The 23,545-nt window shown below is 43.9% G+C and overlaps 1 protein-coding gene across 3 annotated transcripts; it reads right to left on the bottom strand.

Moving 5' to 3' along the window:
- Nucleotides 1-15: 15 nt before the first annotated feature.
- shc1 (SHC (Src homology 2 domain containing) transforming protein 1) lies at nt 16-22,705 on the bottom strand. 3 transcript variants are annotated; one of them, XM_072394238.1, is made up of 14 exons: nt 22,482-22,705; nt 17,786-17,830; nt 10,261-10,425; nt 10,005-10,075; nt 9,558-9,618; nt 8,130-8,249; nt 6,649-6,702; nt 6,231-6,282; nt 5,254-5,380; nt 5,005-5,152; nt 4,189-4,246; nt 3,669-3,785; nt 2,822-3,078; nt 16-2,699 (listed from the first exon to the last, which is right to left on the bottom strand). In XM_072394238.1, exons 2-14 carry the CDS (start codon nt 17,795-17,797, stop codon nt 2,571-2,573), a joined length of 1,371 nt encoding a protein of 456 aa, XP_072250339.1. In that variant the 5' UTR covers nt 17,798-17,830; nt 22,482-22,705; the 3' UTR covers nt 16-2,570. The 3 variants fall into 3 exon arrangements, with proteins under 3 accessions (XP_072250339.1, XP_072250340.1, XP_072250338.1); XM_072394239.1 differs by lacking the exon at nt 17,786-17,830 and having other exon boundaries at nt 22,482-22,704; XM_072394237.1 differs by lacking the exons at nt 17,786-17,830; nt 22,482-22,705 and having other exon boundaries at nt 10,261-15,510.
- Between the last annotated feature and the right edge of the window lie 840 nt (nt 22,706-23,545).

The following is a 23,545-nucleotide window of genomic DNA, read 5'->3' as shown; positions in this document are numbered from 1 at the left end:
CCCAAACTCACAGCAACAGATGAATGATATATGTATTTATATATGCAATCTATATTTTCAGATACAGGTGTAAACAGATATGTTTCCCGAAAAAAAACCAAAAAAAACCCAGAAGATCAACAAAGGTATTAAAACTGAAAAATATACAGTAAAAATTAATATCTGTGCACGCTAATCAAAAGGAACCTTTGGCTTTCAAAAACACAAAAAAGTACAACAGCATCATCAACACGATCACCGTCACAAACCACAAACCACGAAGTCTTTTGAAAGGATCTGCATGCAACAAAGGCAACCGTGATGCACAATGGTAACACAGGACCAGTTCACTAATGATACAGACAGTCAAGTGAGTGTTCCAGCAATACAGGCACACACTGCAATGGCAAAATATCTGGTTTTCCTATTTCTGACCCACAAAAAACTGAACAGGCAGGGTGTGAGTCCGACTGACCCAGCTGTCACTCTGGTGTGTGTGTGTGTGTGTGTGTGGATTACATGTGAGCCCACTTCAACGCCTGATGACTAGTTGACAGTTAAGCTTTAGGACAGAAAGCTCCCTTCTCATATTTCAAGGTTTTGGCTTCAATCTCTTCGATGGTTTTCAATTGGCTTTAAAAATGAGCTCCCCTTAACACAGTTACTCATCATACAAGTCTTTAAATACACAACGGAAACAATAAGCTGATCATTTAACAATTCATGGTATTTACAGATGATCAGGAAATATCCCCCTCCTCGACGGTGACATCAAGTATCTGTGACTAGAAGCTGAATGCAAGAATGTGCATCAGAGGAGATTGCCATCACTGGAGCTGTTGGTGTGTGTAGGTTTGGAGTGTCCTTTTTGCAGAGTCTTTGTTGAACTTAAGAGATTCTCCTGCATTTGATAACATTTGAATTAAGTACATAAGGTGACTGCATTGAAGTGACGTGACTGCATCGAAGAAACAAGGCACAATTAAAAAGATATAAAAAAAACATCATGAACTGAGGGAGGAGAAAAGAGAGCAAACATCTCCCTGCAGATCCTCGTAAGCTTGTGAAAACGGCACGCTAAGGAGCAACATTTGGCTGAAACATGTCATCACTCACAAACATGTGAGTTTTAGTCATTTGGAGCCAGTTTGTTTCATACAAAGTTTAAAAAGAAATGAGACTTCTCCCTCACAATGCACAAGTTTTACACAACCGGTTACAAGAACACACGTTTGCAATATTTTTGCAAAGGGAACTTCATTGTGTCTCCATCTTTGCTTTCACTCAAAAAGATAGAACCCATAGATTGTCAATGCAAACACATACTAAGTTGTTAATGAAAAGCAACCGTCTAAAAGGATCTGCTCTATGCTTTTCAAAATGTTTCCAGTTTCTGTGACTGTGGGTGACATCAGTGTACTTTAAAAAGCTCCTTTTTTTATATACTGGATCCAGGCACAACCACTTTGCTTTTTCTCTGCTCTAAAACAGGCCAATTTTAATAAGAAGATGACTCATAACTGTTGTCATGGCTTCCTTATCTGCAGTTAGCAACCAAGTTCATGATCTTTGGCATGACAGGAGGTGCAGAGTATGTGTGTGGTGTAAAGCTGTGTTATATTTGTGTGTGCAAAGGGATTAGGGAGGTACAGCTGTTATGATCCTCCTGTACTCCAAATGTCCAGTGAGTGATGAGACTCAAGATGACAGACTGATTTACAAAAAAAACCCCCAAAACATATATATGATGGTCTTTAGCATGACAGTCCCGATTTTGCATACAGGCTTTTCTCCAAGGGTCAAAGTTCAAAAGTCCTTAAGGGAATGGTTGGAGGTGGGGCGGCCCTCCTAATAAGATAGGAAGCAAACTTTCGTATGCATATCCACCAGCCAGAGTTGTCTCAGAGTCACGTTTGCTGCTGAAGTTCTCCAGTGACAGTCGAAGGGAGAGTTCCGGCCTGGTGCAGTCTCTGAAACAAACAACTCTTTCCATCCAGTCTTTTGCCTAAAAAGCTCCAGCGACAGTCCGATGAGGGAATATTTTCCCTCCCAAGCGAAGAAACAGGCTTTACGTCCATTCACGTTCCTCTTCGGTTCAACAACTTGAGTAAACGAGTCCATGTATCACTAAGTGACGTTTATATCTTTTATATTCGTGTGTTCTTTTTGTCTTAAAAAAAAGAATTGCATTTGTTTTCCGCCCCGTTATGATATTCTTAAAGGGCTCCTCCCTGGTTCACAGTAGGCTGAGAAATTGAAGCAGTTCTTCTCCGCGTCGGAGGGATGCACCTGATAGTTTGTAGGGTCGATGGGGGATCGCAGGTCACAGTTTAGCACGAATATCTAGCAACAGCAGCAAGTGAGTGATTTTGCAGAGAAACTGGTGATATTTTTTTTTCTTCTTCTTCTTCTTTTTTAATTTTTTTTTTATTTTGACGTGTTCATAGAAAATGTTCCGTAGGAGTGTGGTGTGTAGTGTTGCTAGGAGTACCCTAGCGATGTGACAGTGTGTGTGTGTCTCGCGTCGATTTGCTGTGAGAGTGTGTGCCTATTTTTGGTGGAGTATTTCATTGGTGTGTGTGTGTGTGGCGTCAGGCCCTGCGCTCTACTGGCTGTTGCAGATACACTTCGCTCCCAGCTGACACGATGGGAAGTCTGTTGTCCATGTGGTAACTGATCAGGTGACTGACGCTTCCAAACCGATGGTCTTTCGTGCGCACCTAAAAAAAGGGGCGAAAAAAAATGAAGTCTTACTGTCTACACACCTGTAGGCAATGCTTCTCCCTTCCCTTTGACATTTCTGTTGCCCTTTTGATCTCCTCCTCCTCCCCCTGTGACTCACCACTCCCTCGGGGTCGACGAGTAGCAGGTGTTTGGCCTGACCCCCCTGCTGTCCCGTGAGGACGTACTGTCCGGGCGTGGTCCCAGATTCCCGCACCAGGAAGTCTCCATCTCGGGTCAACAGTCGCTCAGATTCCCTGCGACTTAAACTCCCATGGAACCAGATTTCATTCTGCAACTGCTGCACCAGAGAGGGCGTTGCTGTCACTGAGCAAGGGCCGCCGTGTCCAGAAACCCCCAGGGCATCATCAAATGGCTCTTGAAAAATACATAAAGACACATTTGTAATACTGTGCTTTTCAGATGAAATCTATCTGGAACGCAAATGACATTTGGTCCAGTAGTTTTGTCTGAAGAACAGCAAAGAGTGACATCTTTAAAGTGGGCTGTGAATCGAGTGACAGCTACTATACATGGACTATTTTTTCAGTGGGGGAAACCAGTAATGCTTTACAAATTTGCCCCTGTAATGGACAAAGACACTCAAAGATTCTCTCATCTTCCTCCAAGGTTTCTCCCTGAGGAAAGCTCCACTCCTTAATTTGCATCAGTCGCATGGAACGTACAGTGCAAACCACTGTTAATCTCCAAGGCAATGATCAACCCTTATTTTATTTCCACATCGTAAATTGGCACATCATAATTGCCTGTGATTTCTGTCATTTTGATTACAACCCACGTATCTCATTTATGTGAAGTCCTGTAACTAATAACCTGTCTTATTTAATTTCCCATCAAGCTACTCATTCACAGTACCACTGTATTGCAGACAGATGTCAATTTGAGCTTGATTTATTAAGTTAATGCACAGCATATTAAATAACTAAACAGCATAGGCGGATTCTTACTCATGTCAAATGCATCTCTGTGAGCGTTTCCATTTGCTGCAAGTGGAGGACGGGGTTTATCCACATTGACGTATGATGGGTCATCAAACAGCTCTCGAGCCCCTTCTTTGGCACCCACTAAAGAAAAACCACACAAGAGCACAACAGAGATCTTAGAAAATCATAGAATTCATTACAAGCTGTACATAAAAAATATGATGTTTTAATCACTTAAAGAGAGATAGAGACAAGGAATACTGTAGGTGGTCTGTGGGTTTGAGTGGGGTTGAACACGGCTCATTTTTTTATTTTTGGCCTTTAACTGAGAGATTCCCAAAACAATTTGTATAATCTATTAAAATGTATTAAGAATGCACAGTGATCTGAACAGAGCAATCACTAGTTATCCAAAAAGGTGCAAGGAAAAACCTTTGTTTTATCTCCTCAGAGTGTCCTTGACTAATACCCATCATCCTTCCCTTTGAGATTCACAGTACTGAATATATGAAGTGAGATAATGACAGGCAGAGACTGAGCTCACCTGGCAGAGGAGGCAGAGGCTGCTTGTGAATGTCATTCTGACCTTGCTGTCCATAGGGCTGCAAACAGAGAGGCACACAGACAAATAATGAGCCACTGCATGATGTGGGCATCCTGAAATAAACTGCTACTGTGGCTTATTAACAGCATTTTAAAGTCCTGTAATGTTATGTAATAAACAGAGCATTTCCAGCTGGGATACAGTGGCCTATACACAGCTTCGAAGACTGATAGTCCACTAACTGTACTAGAGTTGTGCTTAGCCAAAAATAGTACATTTGATACATGTGACCGGTGTCTTTGGAGGAGAGGCAAACTTAGGTCAACTTAGGTAAGGTGTACTTGGGTGTAGTACTCTTTGGGCAAGAAAGTTGCAGTGGTTGTACACAATTCAGGAAGCAAACCTCTGATGAGATATTACATCATTTTTACTCAAGTGTCGCCCACTTTCTCAAACATGGCCCCTGAAAAACTGAACGCTCACTATGAACTTCTGAGCTGAGTCTGCAGCAAAGGAAAAGTACTGACTTTAAAGTCAGCAGAAGCAACTGTATCAGCTGTATTTAGGCACATTGACACTATGTATATTCAAGTGTTTGAACATTATGTTGGAAGCAGGCCAGTGCTATTTTGGGAAGGTGGCTGATCGTACACAGGTACAGTTCAGTATCATGCCTTATTTGCGAATTTTGAACAACATGCAGTTTCCAAATTTCTTACAAATGAACCATATCTCAGACACAGAGCTACCAGTGTTTGAATGTACTGAACCGCATCTATGAGCAGATCTCATCCCTCTTTTCTGCATTTTTCTTACCAGCGTTGCTCCTGGGCGGGTCCTCATGTCAATCAGTCCACCAGGGGGAGGCTGTTTTCCAGGGAAATTATTATAATAAGGGACCTCAGGAGGAGGAGCAGTCTCATCCTCCTCCTCCTCCCATGCAGAGCCATCAAATGGAGCCATTCTGCGAGAGACAGGGGTGTTACTGAAGCAGATACGGAAACATACCGAAGCCAACTAAGTCCAAAGACAAACTCTTGTTTTCGGTTGACATCTAACATTTACCTGTCATGAGGTGTGACCAGTTTGGGAGGGTTCTTCAGATACTGTTTGAAACGCAGTTCAAACGCCTGGCCGATGGTGCTGATTACTTCCTGGGCTAAACCCTCCGAGCACTCCAGGATGTGACATGCTGCAATGATGGAGGCACAAAGAAGTGAAGAGGAGGCTTTGAAAGCATTCCAGCGCTCAGTAAGAAAAATAAATTCAAGTGGAGGCAGAGAACAAATTTTATGTGGGCACGTGTATATTGATCAAGTGCCTCGCTGAAGCAAGCTGGACAGTAAGAGTCCATGTCATTCGCTCTGGTTTTACCACACATTAAGACATTATATGATTGATATAATTTTAGGAGGTACCTTAAAGTAAGCTCAAACAGCTTACCTGTGTTTTAAACCAAATATAAATGTATTTTTTTTTGGGGGGGTGGTATACCCACATGCTCACATACTCGGCATCTAAGCAAATTAATTTAGAAAAGTTAGTACTTAAAGGGGAACTCTGGTATTTTTAAACCTAGACCTTATTTCTGGCATAAAATACGGTTGGTGAGTAGATAAATGTATTTTATCCCAGAAATAAGGTCTAGGTTTAAAAAAAAAAAAAAACGGAGTTCCCCTTTAAGCTTATTTAGCGATGAATGTGCCATTTCTTCCTGTGCTGTGCACACTGGGTTGCTAATGTCTCAGCTCTGCTGCGTGGCGTTTCAAATTCAAAGAGGAATAAAGAGAAATGGAGCTTTTTTTTCATCTGCTTAATGAGAATTATTTCTATTCTAATGGAAATCCTTTGTCTTATTTATTTGCAGTTTTTGCTGTAAATGCAATTCTAGATGTTGTTTCTATATGCAATGAGTTAATACAGGAAATGGATGAGTCATGTGTCAGAGGATCGTGGTTAAAATTCAACATAAAGGCAACAAAGCTCGAATTTCTGCTTTTTTCTTTACTCCATAAAGATGTCATTTTGCTGATTCTGCTCACCTCTCTGGTTGACTGGATCTTTGGCCACATATGCTACGTACTCAGCTGTATCCTGGGGGAGTGAGACAGGGGAAGACAGTTAGAGCAGGAGGGGACAGGGAAAAAGAAAAATCAATAAAAGGAAAAAGCGAAGGAAAGGATTTAGACTGAAAGGCTGAGAATAAGACAAGGGAGCGGTTAAAGCAAAAGCTGAAGTCTTTAAGTCGAAGCAGAAGCTAAATACACACACCGAGCTGAAAAAGAGGCAACATGAATTAATGTGATCAGAGACTGTGAGCCAGAGAGGCAGCAATGAAGCAAGTGGTATTCATAAGAATAGACAGGGACTCAAGACAGGAAGGAAGGACGTGCAGGCTGAAGAAAGATGGAAAAAGTCCAGAGTGAGATTTTAGCTGAGAGAGAGGGTTGGACGACTCACTGGGTCTCCTCCAGAGGCGAAGGAGATGGACTGCATGTGATGATTGGCGATAATCTGTGGAGAAAAAGAAGGGAGAACAGGAAGAGAAGAGGAGAAAGAGAAGGAGAGCACATGGGTGAGATGAAGTGTGTGGGATGTGAAATGAAAGTGTGTGGATGGAGTAACAAATATGGAATCATTCCTGAGGAAAAAGCTTTTTCCTCTGCTAAGCACAGTCAACTGCAGCAGAGATAAAAACAATGTAGGGACGGAGCCCCCATGATGGATGAAAAACACAACTTGCTAATGCTCCATGTGCATAATGTGCATTCTGTGTCCAAGTCTTCTTTTGTGAATGGATATATATGCTTGTTTGTGCCACGTGTTAATGTGAATGCACTACACAACTGCATACCATCTCCCTAAAGATAGACATCGCTCAGTGGCTATTAACTCATTAGAAGCAGTCTAAGAGGAGGATCACATCCTGCCCTGTGGTAACGCAAGAATGAAGACAAGTTGTGCAGCATCCAGAGAAAATTAAACAAAGTGGAGATGCTCCAAGTTTATCTGCGCATCCCTGAATTTTCCAGAAAGTTATAACAATGCTCTCATCACAAGCTCACATTCAGTTATGTTGTGTTTCATTTAATTCTGGTTCAATCTTCTATAACATTTCAGCTGTTCCAACTAAATATACTTCCATTATCAATACAAATGCAAAAGCAGTGAGAATAGCTTAAAGTCTAAAGTGATCACAATTTACACTTCAGGTAGGTAGACATAAGAAGGATAAAACATTACAACGCAGTATGAACTCTGACAAGGTCTGAAAGATCAAATTTGTTCTACAAGTTAATAGAGATTATTTTACTTTGACTATGAGTTGCTTATCAAAAGTAATGGACTTTTCACACAATGGTTGAGGGAGTAGTTTAAAAACCTATAGTGGGACATTATGCATAATATATTACACCACATGCTGATTACCAACAACAACCCATCTATCATGCTTACGTGGATGGAAAAGTGTTTTCAGGGTAGGTTTTTTTTTTGGATACAGTTCTGTCATATAATTCAGGGAAATTTAAGTAATCGGCATTGACAGCCTTCCCAACATTTCACCTGCTCTCTTTCCCACAGGCTTATTTCCATTGGGAGATATTCCCATTTACAAAGTTCAGGCTACCACACACAGGTTCGTACCACGATGCTGTTCGCTTTGCTTGATGCAGAGATATACAGTGACAAACAATAACTGGTTTAATAGCGGGGGCAGGTGACGCAGAGTGATAAGCAGTAAACTCTATAAAACCACATGAAATCCCCCAAGAAGAGAGATCCCCAGGTTTACTTATTCCCAGTCAACAAACACACCTCTGGCTACAACAGAGAGTTTTGACAATCAGGTGCATCTCTGCTGCCTGGCTTTCAGTTACAGATCTACCCAGAGAGCTTTTGAGAAAACAGCAGTGTCTCCACTAAGCTGATTTCAGTCTAACCTGCTTGCAGTCAGAGGCCAGCAGATTGAGACTGCTGGTTGAGATGGTGAGGCTGATTGTCATCCCGGCAAACTGCAAGTTACTCTTTCCCAGGATGGACGTCAGACAGCGAGAGGAAGGCTGCAAAAGAGAGGCATACAAACTATGAGTTGGAATAAAAACAGGGTGCACAAACAGAAAGCAGCAGGTTTGGTCTTTTCCCCCCCTTTCTTTTCTGATATCACCAAAGTATAATAGTCCACTGAGGAATGTTGCGTGTGTGGGAGTGGGAGAACAGCTGCAATTGTGAAAATGATCCGGCCTCCGAGGCCAACTGTGACAAATGGGGTACAGATAGCACAATTCACATATTGTAGGCTTGTCCGAGAACGTCACAGAGACCATGCCAGCACGATTGGGCCAGCTCATTTATCCCGATCCTCCTCATGTTCTCATGGCTTTCATCCACGTTTGTTCCATAGTGTTTGGAGTGTGCTGTGAGAAAAGCACCATCAGAAAAGAACCCTCGCACATTGCCACACTGACCTCAGTCCAGCAAATTAAGAGGGACTAGAGTATGGTAATCTATTCTAGTTTATATTCTATAACTGTATTTTGTTGCCAGACATTCCTCGGTCAAACTCTGCAATGGCAGCAGGCCGCTGGATTTAGCCACCTGTTTTATAGACCGTTTGGGTGGATGTTTTTAGTTTTACAGGAATACTGTGCACAGTCTTTAAACTGCAGACTGGCGGCTGTGTCTGTTAATCTGTAGTGCTGCTTTAGTCTGACACTGGCTCCACAGAAGCCTCCCTTGAGGCAGGAGGGAGGGAGAAGAGAAACCAAAGTGATTGGTAATTACCTGCGAGTAACCCTCTAACCACAGAAGTGTACAATCAGCCTAAATCAAGTAGTACAGTACTATAGTAGTATGTCAATGTGTAGTTTTACCACCATCTTTGGGAGAAACAAATTTTGGCTTCGAACCATTGGAGTGAGGATATATGTTTAATAGTCAAGACTTGGTTTTAGAGCTATGGATATGGTTGCATCTAGGCAGTGGTTAGGCTTATTTGGAATGGTTAAGTTCATAGAAGGCGGATGACAATTGTTTTGATAAAGATAGCCATGAAAATGTGTGTTTGGGCCTGGTTAAGTTTAGAAGTAAAGTGCGATTTCAGGTTATGGTTAGGATTAAGGCTTTGGTTAGGATGTCCACAAATGAATGAAAGTCAATGCAATGTTTTAAAATGGATAGCTGCATAATCCTGTGCATGTGTCTGTGAAGGAGAGCCTGTGACGGAACAGCCAACTGACCACAGGGTGGACAATCAAGCTATATCCAGCTCTCATCCAGAAAAACCCTCCCACTGCTGTCCACTTAAGCCTTATAAATAAATAATGTTCTGTAAGGGTGTGTGCGGGTTTGTGCGGCTGTGTAGTACGTACCTTTCTCCTGCGGGCTCCTTTGGCTCCGGGTACTGCCTCACACACCACAGAGATAGCTTCCCTGAAACATTAAAAACAAGCGTGCTTGGCAATGATGTCATTAACCCTCACACCTTCCTGGATACACGTTTATGTGGATTAAAAGAGATCTGGCAGCGGGAGGGAGAATTTATCGTCCTTGGCAACTGCTCTCGTCTTTGCCACAGAAACAAACATCACTACGGAAACCAGAAGGAAACCACCAGGATTCCAGAACATTCTAATTTAGGGCCTCTGTGAGCAGCAAGGGTTCATATACACACATATGAGCAGGCACAGTCAGGCACAAAGGAAAACCAAAGAAACCAAAACAATCAACAACATAAAAAGGAGCAAGCAAATTCGAGCGGAGGTAGGACAGAAAACAAGCAAGCAGAGACTTATGAGAGGTGAGTGGGGTGTGCTCACCTGGTGACCTGAGTTCTGGTGTTGAAGTCCAGTGCTCGCATTGACTGTAGCACCTCCACACAACCCATGTACTGCCCAGGAAACAGGAAGGCAACACATTAACATCAGACATTTCCTACTCCACAGTCCCATTGGGCCAATGGAACAACACAACAGAGGAAGAAAGAAATGCTCCCCTACAGACAACAGACTGAATAATGAGATGCATACTTTTGTATTAAAACTATGGGTTGGTGAGAATGCGACACTCACTTACCCGTACAGTGTAGGAAACACCAGTGGTGCTAACTACGTTGTCGGAATGCAGCCAGCCACGGGTGGGCTTGTTAACAAAGGAGCCATGGCGCGTCCATTCATCTCCTCCCAGCTGGCCTCCTTCCACCCGTGCCCTCCTGGACGCCCCTCCAAGCCGGTTCATGTCCTGCAGAGGAGGTCGGGGAGGGGGAGAGGGAGCAGTTAGGAGGGGAACAGGTTGATGAAGAGGAGGGGAGGAGCTCGAGTTGCTCCTGTCATCCCCAGAAGACTCAACAGGCGGCTGAGCCTGCTGCGACCTGCTTGAGGCCTTGAGTCCTGGGAGAAGATTGGCAGAGACATCCAGACGAAGGGATCTCATCCTAGGGAAAAAGGAGCAGAGGGTGGTGGGGCTGTTCTCAGCTGGACGGGGAGAAGTGGGGGGCAAGATGGGTGTAAGAGACGAGGAGGAGAGAGAAGAAGGTAAACCAGGGGAGGGGGTTAAAGGGGTGGCAGGGCTGGAAGGAGGGAATGATGACGGATTCGAGTTTGTTTCATCGGTTGAGCTCAGCGAATCGCTCCGAATGTGGGTGTACTTGGGTTTCGGCACAAGCTCCATCATGAATCTGCAGTGTGAGTTTTTATGCCGTTGCAGGTCCACACAGGCTGTAGCGATTACGTCGAAGTGTCTTTGTCTCACGATTCAAAGTTTCTCTCTAAAGAACATGCAGCCATCTGTCTGTCCTGCGCTCCATCCATCTGTCTGATTGTCTATCCTCCACTCATTACCCGGCAGCCAAAACCAAACTGCTTCAAAAACAGCTTTATCCACAGTGAAGGCAGAATGACCGAAGGTGCCAAGGAAAAGTGGGGTGTTCCAGAGAATGGTAGAATACAGATGAAAAAAGGGTTTTAGAGCACCAGTACAGCTCATGTTGTCCGCAGTTCTTCTGTAATCTTTTTGTTTTTCCGAGTTCTCTGGGACTGACTCTTAGCTCTCCGCTGAGTGTTCATCTTGGTGTTCTGCCATGATGTAAAACGATATCTGTGAGTATCTTGTCCCAGTTCAAACGCCCCTGAGCGAGGGCCAGTTATTCAGCTGTTGCCAGCACCATGGAGAGCCAACACAAGTGATTGTTTCTCTGAACGCCCCCCTCACATGTGTCTTACGCGCTTATGTGTCTACATGTGTGAGCCGGTAGAAACCTTCCCTGCCCACAATGCTTCTTTGATTATCTGTGCATATGTGTCCTGGCGTGTGCTTGTGTGAAGCAGCTCCCCTTGGCAGCTCTATCCTGCCTGACACAGGCTCATAAAAATCCTATTAGCAGCCAACGAGGGGATTGCAAGAGGGGCTGTGCACATTAACACGGCAGTGAAGCACACATCATACACAACTTCAACTGGTCGATAATACAGCAAGCACCTGCAGAGCTCAGTAAAGCCCAGAGCTGCTAAAGCAGAGTGAGGAGACTTATTGATGTATGGCTAGTCTCAAACTCTTGGCAGCAGTTCACTCTCTTTAATGCCTACTTTTCGTGTGCATCGTATTCTCAAATCTGTCACCGGGTCCCTTTTTTACTCCCTTTCCCTCTTCCTCCAAATGTTTTCGTGTCCTCTCTGAATGGCCCTTGCTCTCTCCCTCCCCGTTTCTCCTTCTTCTTCTTCTCTCCTTTTCCAGATTACTTCTGGCGAAGCTTCATTCGCCGTCCCTCTACTCTTTCCTCCCTTTTCTCCGTCTCCTTTCTTATCCTGGAAGTCCTCTCTCTTCCTCCACACAATGTACTCGGCCAACCTCTGTCTCTCCAACGCCTCCGCCCTCTCCCGCGCCACTACTTCCTCTCTCCTCTTCCAGATGATCTCTCGCTCCCCCTCTCCCCCTCCCTCGATAGCTCGCCCGTTCTCCAGGCTGTCCTGTTTAACGATCCCTCACTCTAATATTTAACTGTGAGCCCTGTCTTTTTGCCTCTCTAACTAAGGATTATGGATGGCTAGAGGCTAGACATGGTCAGTTTAGACACCAAGAGAAAACCCGAAGAAAAAAAGTTAGTAATTAAGACTGGGCTGTTATAGTTGAGCCCGTTCCTGACTGAGGTTCCTGATATGGCTAAAATAAGAGAGCCTGTCTTTGTTCAAGTGTGTTCCCTAAAATTGGCCACTGCGGTTGGGAGCACCATTCCTGGAGCACCATTAGATAGCAGTAGGTTGAGTCTGAGATGCTGTCTGTGTCTGATACAGTGACACACACTGCAGTAGCACGGTGGTGATGTAACGCTGTAGAATGTAGGTCATTGGCTGTTGACGACTACCGATGGGCTTGTTTTGATGGTTATGAGACCTGACTGGTTAGGTTTGAACTCCCAACCCAGGGTTCCCTGAATGGAGAGTCGTCAGTATTCAACATGAACTCCCTTGCCCGGCAGCTCAATGAAAACTGCTCACTGCTGTTATGCTGTTACCTATATGCACAACCGTTCTCACCCAGTGACTTTATTACTGGCCAGTCCAAATGAACCAGCCCAGATTATAGTCATGTACCTGAGAGAAGAGTGTTGACACAGCCACATATGATATGTAAAGTGTCATATGCAAGACAGCCTGCCTCCTTATCTAAGGCTGGGCCTATCAAGCAGAAGGTTAAGTCTCAGGTCTACCGCACAGACACCATATAATATCCCATATTCTGCATTGTCCAACCTAGAAGGCAAACAGTCTGTTTACATTAACAGTCTCTCGCGACTCAAATCCCACAAATGAAACAGTCAGCAACAGTTTGACCTCAGTAGGAGGCAAGGCTACACCTACAGTCCTGCAGCAAGCTGGCTGGCCTAAACCTTAGAGCTGCTGAGGCACAGGTCATATTTACAATCTGTTGACCTTTACTCATCCAATTGAGATCATACACCTTGTCTTGACAACTTGGTTGTAAATTCGGCACCAGTGTTTCAATAATGCCAAGCAAATCAGCTGATTTTTTTCACCAGGCCTGAAGTACTTAAGATTGTAGTGGGCGCTGGATGCATGGCAAAGGGACAGTCGCCTACACTAGTCTAGCACCACAGAGGGACTGTCTAGCAATTCTAGCTAGCCATCCATCTGGTCTTGGCCTGAAAGCACCATGGAGGATCCAGTTGACTCATGCACTGCCAGACAGGCAGGGATGATCTCCAGAAAGCTGTAAAGAAGTATGGCTGGAAAAGTCACAAAAGACACAGAGTAGTTGGACAATCAAAGGGCATGCAGAACAAATAAAACAGTCTGTCACACACCTAATAAAACTAAAACTGAGTCCAGGGAGGATTAACACTTCAAAAAGGCAACAGATCCAGTATAAATGGATACAAATTTATACTGAGAAATGGAAACGATTTAGAGGAAACCCCAGGTGTTCTTAAACAAAGGGCTGCTGAAATGCTCTTTGAGCAGAGTCAACCCTGGCCCTGGGATGTTTCAGTGCACATAACACAGTGCCGGTCAGGTGACCGCAGAGGAGATAACCCTCTACATGAAGAGAAATCCTGAGTCACCAACAGACAAACAGTAAAAGGAAGAGACAGTACAAAAACAGCACAGCTACTGTTATGATTAGTGATTAGTGGCCTTGAGGCCAAGCAGCTGCAGCCAGTGATATATACAAGTGAAATCAGAGCAACAATCTAATTTACCCAGTCATGCCTGATAATGCCCATCAGCTTGACTGGTAAAAATAGTTGCTGCCATTGATAAAATGGTCTGAAAAGCCTCAAACTGGTCAAACACACAGACTGGGTTGGGGGAAATAGGTGACCTGAATAACCCTGAAACACAGCTCCACGAGGAGGGTAAAGAAAGGAACTCTAAAAACCTCACAAAACCACGGACTAATAAAGAGTTCTGGGCTCCGTCTATGAAATATATACAATTGTCTAATGGAACAGCACCAGTTTTAGAAAGAAGACGAGCGAAGAAGAACTTTACATCTCGTACTGTCTGCAGCTGCCGCCCGTTGCTATGGCAACAGACATTAAAAGAGATGCCTGCGGAGACTATATGCCGAGAAGTCCCGGCAACAGCAGAAATCTTCAAAGAGATAACGGCTTAGTCAAATCACAAGGCAAGCAATTAGCTGCTGAATCAAAGGCTCCACATTAGAGCTTTTTCTTTTTCTCTTCATCCAACAGTAGGAAAAACTACAGACTCCTAGAAAGATCAATACGGTTCAGGAAATGATCAAAGTTTGACCGGCATAGCGCCAGCCATAAAACCCAATCAATGTTGACAACTTGCGTCGGCTGCATGCTCCTTATAGGGCACGTAAAACTGATAACCCTTCAGACAACAAGAACCATTGGTCTATTAACTGTATAAACAAGAACTACACTTTGTCCACGTTTAAAATTCAACAAATGTTAAGAAAACTTGCATAAAAACAACCTGAATATTCTGTGCAGCAGCTAACAAAGAGGATTGTATAACATCATGCCGAGTAGCTCCTATGCTCATAAAAAATAGAAAACCAGAAGTCACAGAGAGAGAGTCTATATCTACACAAAGAAAGAAGTACTTAAAACATTTCTCTATGAAGTGAGTCTAATACATTTGCCATATTGTTATTTCCTTTTTTAATGAATGGCAAAACATAAGTAGTTCCTTTTTTTTGGTTTATAAAGAATGCAGTTGTTAATCCAGGGCTATTCATCTAAAGCTGGGTTCCAAATTCACACAAGAGCCACATTAATGTTTAAACAGCCACAGACTGTCCGATCATTCGTCCTCTCCTTCCCCTTTCTGGCTTTTCCCCTCGTCCACTCCCTGAAAAACGTGCTTCTCCTCTGATCCGCTCTTCCGCTCGATTAATTCACAAAGTCACTGCCGGCAGCTCCTCTCCATCTATCCTCTCCTCCGTCTGGCTGCCTCTTCTTCTTGTCTCCTCCTCTGTCTCTCCGGCTCTTTCAGCAGATGGTGAAATGGCAGTGCTGCCTGGATGGACAATGGCACTCCTTCATTGTACTCCACTTCTCCCCTCACGTCTGTCTCTCATGCCCACTTTCTTTCCACCTCTGTCTGTTAGAGGGACGAGCATGCTGTCTGCCCTCCCCTTCTCCCAGTCTGGGTGGGTGATGCTGCCTCCCATTTCCTCTCTTATCATCTCTCTCCCTCTCTCTCTCTCTCTCACACACACACACACAGACACACACACACACAAGCGTGTGCCGCTGTATGTGCCCTCCCCACCTCCTTTTCTCCCATGCTACCTCCTTCCTGTTTCCTCCCCTTCCCCCCCATCTCCTCTCTGCGGCCAGAGTCATTTAGCAGTGTACATGTATATGCACACTGAGATGCTGCACTCCTGCACATTAATGCAGGAGTGCAGCAGGAGTGCAGGGGGGGTGGTGTATGTGTGTTCAAGCTGTGCACATGTGGAGAGGCTGGGTCGTTCATGTTTTCCATTCAAGACTCCTCTCTTAGTCATGTTTGGTAACCTGAGAAAAAGAGTTCATGAGGGGGAGAAACAGGAGCCCGTCCACCACTACACAGAGTACAGAGTAACATGAGGTCACTCTATGTAACCTTGATGGAAGTGGCCAAACTAAAAATAATATAAAATAAAAGGACACTTGCATCCACTTAATAAATATTCACTATGCTACATGACTTCAGCACTCAAGTGGAAAGAACAGGAAGGCAGAAAGCAGCGATCCCACAGATTAGCGCCGACATTCAAGCGTATCTGATGAGAAGACAGCGTTGCATAAAGCACAGGAAACCACCCGTAGAGTGCCACAGGAACCCGGCAGAGTGGATAGCAAGAAGTCCTCAAATGACATCCCAACATCCCTGCAGTGCTATGTTTGAACACTACACCGTCATCATGTGGGCTACTAGTGTGCTCAGGCAAGAATCAGGAAACTGCACAGGGCCACATCCATCACCATATACAGATATGATTGGTGGCGACTGCTGCGAGGAATAGTGAAAACAGCATCCTCCACCATTAGCTTGCACCGTGCCCACAACCAGTGAAACACACGGCACACTGTGGCTTAGGGGTGACTGAATGTTCATCAGAAATCCTGCATTTCTAATTCATGATCCATCTTGGATTTATATAAGACCAGTGAACAGATTGCACCCAACAGTTTAAAAGGCACATCCAGCTATAACTCATATTGGGTAATGATATTATTGGTGTAAATAACTCCTGCTTGAAGAATATCATTTTCCCTTTTTGACAATTATGCGATGCTGTCTAACAAGATCCAAACCTGCAGCCAAAAAAAAAAAAACCCTTACTCAGCAGCTCTGTAGACTGCTTTTCGTTTATCTGAGTACCCAAAAGAAAGGTTTCTCAGTGTAGTCTGAGCATAACCACAAATTTACATACACAGGGCTGCATGATTACTCATGCACGGCTACATGCTGTCCAAAAATGGACACGACAAACTTAAATATGCCCTATAAACTGCTGCAGGGAAAAAATATCAAGATGATTTCACATACAAACTGTAAAATTAAAATTCAGTTCAATATCTGCCGAATAATCATCCTCTTTAATGTAAAAAAAAAAGTCTCCTCACTTCACAGCTGAATAAAGTTACATTACAACAAATATAAATGACCCATCTTAAAAAGTCCTTAAAAAGTCTCACTGACATAATGAGAAATGAATCAAAGTGAATTATCGGGCTCCCACTAAAACCTGAGTCAGTTTTGTGGATTTTTGCTGTAATCATGCAGCCCCACAGCTTTAAATTATCCTCGAGTCGAATCCTCATTCTCTTCAAAAGCTGCTGTTTTATATATTAAACTTGAGTTGTTGTTTTTTTTTGTTGACATTGACCCCTTTTTGATCAAAGCAGTTCCAGTGCTGGTTCAGGGCTGGCGCTCGAGCGGGTTGAGTTGATTCAAGCTAAGAAGTGGTTTGGTTTTCTGCAGCCAAAGAGCCACGTCATTATGGAATTTTAAATGTCTTTCCTAACACGTTTGACCCTCCCTCCACTGTATTCTTAATTTCAGCAGAGGACCACAGTGCATGGGTACAGACTGCAGTTTCTCTTCCTCTTTTATATCATCCTCTCAGATTGCAGAGTTTGTCTCGTTTTTCGCAGCAAACTGCAGTCTTTACAGAACATTTTTTTTTTTTTTTAAATACTGTTATGAAAATACTGTCGTAAACCGGTATTTTCCAGAAGCCGTTTCCAGCGAGCTCTTTAAATGCCAGCTGATCTGAACAGCGATTGTCAGTGCAGATCTATGTGGAGCGTTGTGTGACGAGCGATACAGAAAACATTCAACGGCAGTGAAACGAGAGCAACGCTGCGCTCATGTGCTCACACCCCTGCTTCTTCTTCACATCCATGTTAATGGATTGGTGCTAGTGCGGCGGTTTTTCAGGGCCAGAGCTTCGGTGGTCGAAACTGAAACAACTGCCTCCATCCTAACTCGGATGTGAATCAGCGCTGGAACTGCTCCGGTTACTTTAAAGTGACAAGAAGCAACTCCTTTGCCACAGTGGCACAGTGCGTTTTTTAAAAATTTTATTAGCTGGTTGTATCATTTGAATGTCTTACCATATATTCCATCGGCCACCACAGGCTGGCTGTGAGTCTGTAACACTAAAAACACCACAGTGCACATCAGCACACGGTACACAAACACACATAAACACAAGGAGCCAATTACAGAGGGCTCCGATGCCGCCCTCGCAGCTACTTGACCCCCCCAGCATGCTTTGCTCTCAGGATCAGCTGTGTCGAGGATCATGGGACCGCCTTGATATCAACAGAACAGTTGATTAAGCACACAGAGACACAGACGGAGCAACAGTGAGTCAGAGAAAGTAACGGAAAGCGAGAGAAAGACAGTGATAGGAGAAGAGCGATAATCCAGCGTGCATGTTGAAACATACCCTGTGGAATGAGAGGAATTAACTGAAAGGACTGCATGTGTAGGATGTTTCTGTCTCAGCTTGCCCAGCGCCAGTTAGAAAGGGTTCTCCGCATGCTGAAGAAGTCTGTGGAAGCTGCATCTAGTCAGGATTTATTAGATGAAACAATCAGAGACAAGCAGGCCTCGGGATCTAATGCACATGCTGCAGGGCCACATCTGCTGTCTGCTCTTACGCTGTATGGCCGCGCGTGTGTGTCTGCGCGCGTGTGTGTGCGCGTCTAATCTGATTTGACCTGCCTAACTCGACCCTGTATATACACTAAGCCAAAAAAAATTAACGCAGATGAGTTAACAAGCTTAGGCAGTGACCTTTTCCTACGATACGGCGGCACAACTTCAAATCTGTTCACATCACGGAGACGAAAGAGAGACTGATGAACAACTTTGAGAGTGCGGAAAGAACAGCGAGGAGGAGAAGAGTAACTGACAAGAGACAACTCGGCAGTGCAAACACACAAGCAAACAGAAACACGGCGCTCGACTTTGCAAAAATTAAGCTGAGGGCGAACATTAGATTAGCCAGGCATTCAGCAGCAGGACGTCTTCCTCTCGGTTTCATAGCTCACTACGCACACAGCAAACATGTGAGCTGGCTATTTTAGGTTGTGTCAACCCCCCCCTCTAACCACACTCCCTCATTTTTATCTCCTTCCATCATTCCCTTCCTGCTACCCTCTGCCTGGCTCCTCTTACTGTACAACTTCCACTCACAACTTCCCTCTCGCTGTAACGGTTTGTGTTATTTCATCACTTCATTCCCCGTTAAACCGAGAAACTTCTGACTGCCACTTATGTGTCTAAAGCGTCGGTTGCATCACTCAGGCACGTTAGACTTGGTTTACACATTATCTATCACATAGCCAACTTCACACCGCAGAATTACAGTATGGCTGCTTTTAAACAAACAAACAATAACATACATGGTGAACAAACCACAGAGTAAAACAAGGTCACACCAAGGTGCGCGTGACACAAACTGCTCGTCAGCCCTCGACTACCATGAATGTTAATCAAGCCTTACAATGAAGAGGTTGGAATATGGAAAAGGAACAAGGCGCACCGACTTATAGCAACAAGTTTAACTAACGTCATCATCAACAAGTTGTGGAAAGACTCAGTATTAGAAAAAACTTAGTATTACATACATTTTACAGTCGGGTGGAATATGAATCCTTTTGCTGCTGCGACCCTCAGTCATATTTCGCTGCTGAAGTAACAGCATTTATTTGAACCCTGCGTTTCAGACGTTGTTTTCTGGATGTAAAATTAGCGTCGTGCCTTACTGTTCCAGAATGATTAACGTCTTACTGCTGTTGTTCTTTATGAGGGGGGGGGGGGGGGGGGGGTAATCTAAAGGAGCGACCTTGTTTTGGCTGAACAGCTACTGCATTAACTACCCTGATCTGCAAGACGAGGGACCTTCAAAAACTACAGTCTCACCATTCTGCTTAAATAATGACGTACATGAGCACTTATCTGCTGCATATACATCACACAACAGAGGACCACAGAGTCTTATCTTTAAAGACATTCTCTGACAAGTATCCAGTGAAGAGGTCATGATTTGACATTTGACTTAATTCCACTTCTGAGTACTAGTGTTGCCCTTTAATAGGCTTTGCTTGATATGGACGAATTTAGGACGAGTTTAGGACGTATATCGACCAGTAGGAATCGAAACCCGATCAGTCAAAGCACCCTTGACAGCAAGCATTGCATCTCATTTTTAGCGTCACACTTGATAAGCCTTCGAGGACGCACTGCACTGAGTGTGCAGCACCAGACCTGCAGGAGGAAACTCAGTCCCATTGTCTGAAAGGTAGAGATGGACGACCACACGCTACGACCTCAAAAACAAACTCCTACACTTTGTTTTCAGAACAAATTCTCCCTCACACACACACACCAAAAGAAAAAAGCCAACACAAACCCCCTGCGACAAATGGCCAGTCACCCACACAGAACTGTACCTCCTGTCAACACTCAACGTGTTTACAAGAGCTTCACCTCACCGCCGTGTTTCGTCAGTAGCAACAGTTTCAAGTATTACGAGACGAATTCAAGGTCAACGCTGATATTTGCGCTGCTCGCGAGAAAATAAATTGAAAAAAAAAAAAAAAAACAAGACTGGATGAGCCGTGGGTTTCTCAGGGGGGAGCTCCGTGCACACACCTGTGTGCGAGAGTGAGGCGACAACAATCAAACGTCACCGCGTCCCGTCACTCAGGGCTGAACTTTTCCCTTGTGACTGATAGGGCTCGAGCAGAATTGGACAGACCCAACTTTAATCAAGTAGACTTTAGAGTGTGCCGGTGTTGTGACAGCGAGGCCGTGGCGCTGGGCTCTGACTGACAGATGGGGTCTTGGCATGTCCTTCTGTCCGACCCTCCTATGTGTGCGCGTGCACACGGAGCTGCGCGTCTTATTTGTCTGGCTGCTGTCATGTGTGCGAATCTAACTCTTTTTATTTTTTTTTCTTATTGTCGATTAGACCTTCTCCTCTCCTGCATTATATCAGTGGCGATAACTTCCAGCATTTAATATCATGTCAGGGGCTGCTGGTCTGAAGCGGTGTGGCTGACCCTGATAAGAGCACCGGGCCCACTGCTTTCAGTCGCCTCAATCATCCCACATACCCTTCAGTGCGTTTCCATTATAGTGGATCTGTCCTTCCCCCTCGTTCACGCTGAACTTTTAACTCCGTCACAGCGACCCTGTTTCAACACATCTGAGGTGCGTTTCGATGACTGGTCTCCAAGGGATACGCTTCGCACGGAAGAAACAGTAGAACACCACTAAGCTTTTTTTCCAGATTGTGTACAGATTTATGTGTGTGCGCGCACTGATAGACTCTGTAGCTTATCTGAGTGAGAACTTACTACAGCCTGGAGAAATTTACCTCGGCTGTGAGCCAGGACCTTTTAACAGAGAGCTTAGAAAACACCAGTGTTGAGAAGTTTACTTACGGCACGTGGAAGGTTACAGATTGGGTAACGTGAAATACTGAATTCTTTGAAAATAAGCTATCATTGCGCGTAATGAGGCTTTGATTAGTTTTTCTAATTATTGTTTTGGATCAGGCAACATGGCTGGATGGCCCTCAGCAGGCTGTAGATGTTTCCTTGGGTTGGAAATGGAGCATTTACATGTTGACAGTGTTCAGAGTTCAAAGCTTCAGATGTTTCTACATGAACTTTGTCTGTTCTTCCAGCCTCAAGAAGTGTTCAAACACAATGCCAAGACTAACGGGTCTGTCGCTAGATTAATAAAGGAGATCCAATCAGAAGTTATACGCAAAATTTGAGTTCACATTCAGCCTTTCTGGAGGTTCTAAAGACTCCATGTGACGCGCTCAGCCGTTGATGGTGTCGCAACATTCCTCGCTTTGCTCAACTGGACTGTCAGGAAATGTGTCAGAGAAGACATATCTTCAGATCAAAACGATATAAAACAACAGAATAATCTTTTTTTTCCCTCTCTTTGAACGAAACGTCTGATTACATCAACAGTTAAAGTTTATCTCTGAAATGATTCGGGTAACTCTTATCATTTCTCAGCACTGACTGAACACTCAGCAAATAACAATTCGCTATTAGTTATTCTCTTAACTACTTTGCCACCTGTTCTCACCCTTTTCAATCCAATTTCCAGTCATATAAAACCAAGAATAGGACACTGGAGAAGATGGAACCTTACAGAATTGTATAACTTTTGTACAATAAATGGCAATTATTTGTCATCACTGACTCATGGGTCAGTCTTTTCAGCTGTGACTCCATATTAGGATACTGACTTATCAAGTATACGATGAAAAAAAGTTGGACATATGTCCTGATCTAAATTTATTTTCTAAGCTCGGTATCGTTTCTTCTTTTTCTTTTTTTTGTTTTGTTTTCAACCCCAACTACTTTAACAGATGCTACAATTAGGCTGGTCCACTCAAAGCTTCTGGGACTTTAGACCCAGACAATGAACTCGAGACATTTTTTTTTTAAAAAGAAAGTCGTCTGACAGCAAGACAACGCGCACAAGTTAAACATTTATCTAATGTGTGCACAGCTCAGTCTGATAATGGACATTTCTATCAACCCGACAGGCAACAACCACACCATATCGACTCTATTATCACACAAACACAACGATATACACACGCAGAACAACGCTCCCCTGCGCACGCCACAGAAACATAGAGAGTGTTCAGAAAACTTTCATTACGTATAATAATTGCGGGACTGGCCCACAGCACGCACACTGTTCACCATGCCAGCCCCCCCTACCCGTAAAAGTGCGGCCAGTCAACTTTAACGAGCAACTTACCAGCTCTCTTCCTCCCTTTCCTGCGACTGCCCCTCCTTCCCCCCAAGCTGTTGCTGCACAAACTTCAGCTCAGTATCATGCAAGCGGGACACGACGTCGATGTCTTCGTTCGCCAGACTCCGTATAAGTTTGGGATAACTTAATAGAAGATGAGCCTTAACTTCTTCTTTCCTCTGCCTTTCCTTCCCTTCCTCCTCCCCCTCTTGCCTCCCCCCTCCACGGTCACGACAGAAGCCACTTCCGCGAACAAATGGCAACGTCATCTGGCCGCGGATCTTGTGTGTGTGTGTGTGTGTGTGTGTGTGTGTGTGTTTGGCCCTGCTTTGCACCTGGCCTAGTGGCTGCAGATTGCTTAAAAGTGGAAGTCCCAGATTGCGAGCCAAAAGGTTAGAGCTGATGTGTAATTTAAAGAGGATAAATACAACAGAAGAACAGCTGTTTTCCTGTCTTTTTGTTTTCTTCCACGAGTTTGTTGCCGACACTTCATACATATACCCAATCCCCTGCAGATGTTTCAATAACAGCAGTGAAGTGAATTATTATTATTAGTAGTGTTGTTGTTATTGTTGGAAATGTACCTACTTATCTATATTACATATATTTTTACTTTTATACTGTGCATCTGCGTTTCAAATGGCACATCCTGCTTGTTATAATCATGTCCTATGATGCAATTCCAGGTAGTTTTAAAGCTTTCGTCGGCTGTATATCACCAAAAAGAAGATTTTCTGCTAAGTTCCATACATATTTTCCTGAAAAGTGAAAAATACAACTGACAGGCAAACTTACCACTTAACCCCATCGTGACAAAGAAATAGCAAAGAAGGAAGAATCATCTTCAGGTGAGAAAAAATAAAATCTCAAAAGAGAGAAAGATTTTAAATGTTCTGATGGAAGAATATTTCAAACTTATCAATATTGAAGCTTATTGTTAATGAGATATTCTTATATCACTATGAGTTCAAGGTTTTATATTGAAAACAACGCTTGACAAGCCAAAATGCTCCACCCGCAGGTCGAGAAAGTAGTGGTACACAAATGAGAGCGAAGTGAAATACTTAACT

The sequence above is a fragment of the Leuresthes tenuis genome, unplaced genomic scaffold (genome assembly GCF_036924035.1).
Source record: "Leuresthes tenuis unplaced genomic scaffold, fLeuTen1.0.hap1 SCAF_10, whole genome shotgun sequence".
NCBI lineage: Eukaryota > Metazoa > Chordata > Actinopteri > Atheriniformes > Atherinopsidae > Leuresthes > Leuresthes tenuis.
The sequence above is the reverse complement of the archived record's forward strand: the minus strand, read 5'-3'. Positions and strand labels throughout refer to the sequence as shown.

Excerpts from the sequence above, each read along its gene's own strand:
- shc1 (XM_072394237.1), bottom strand. The coding sequence starts at position 10,857 with ATGATGGAGCTTGTGCCGAAACCCAAGTACACCCACATTCGGAGCGAT. Across the intron at positions 3,786-4,188 it reads GCCTCTGCCTCCTCTGCCAG|TGGGTGCCAAAGAAGGGGCT; the intron begins GTGAGCTCAGTC and ends GTTTTTCTTTAG. Across the intron at positions 3,079-3,668 it reads CAGAGATGCATTTGACATGA|AGCCATTTGATGATGCCCTG; the intron begins GTAAGAATCCGC and ends GTATTTTTCAAG.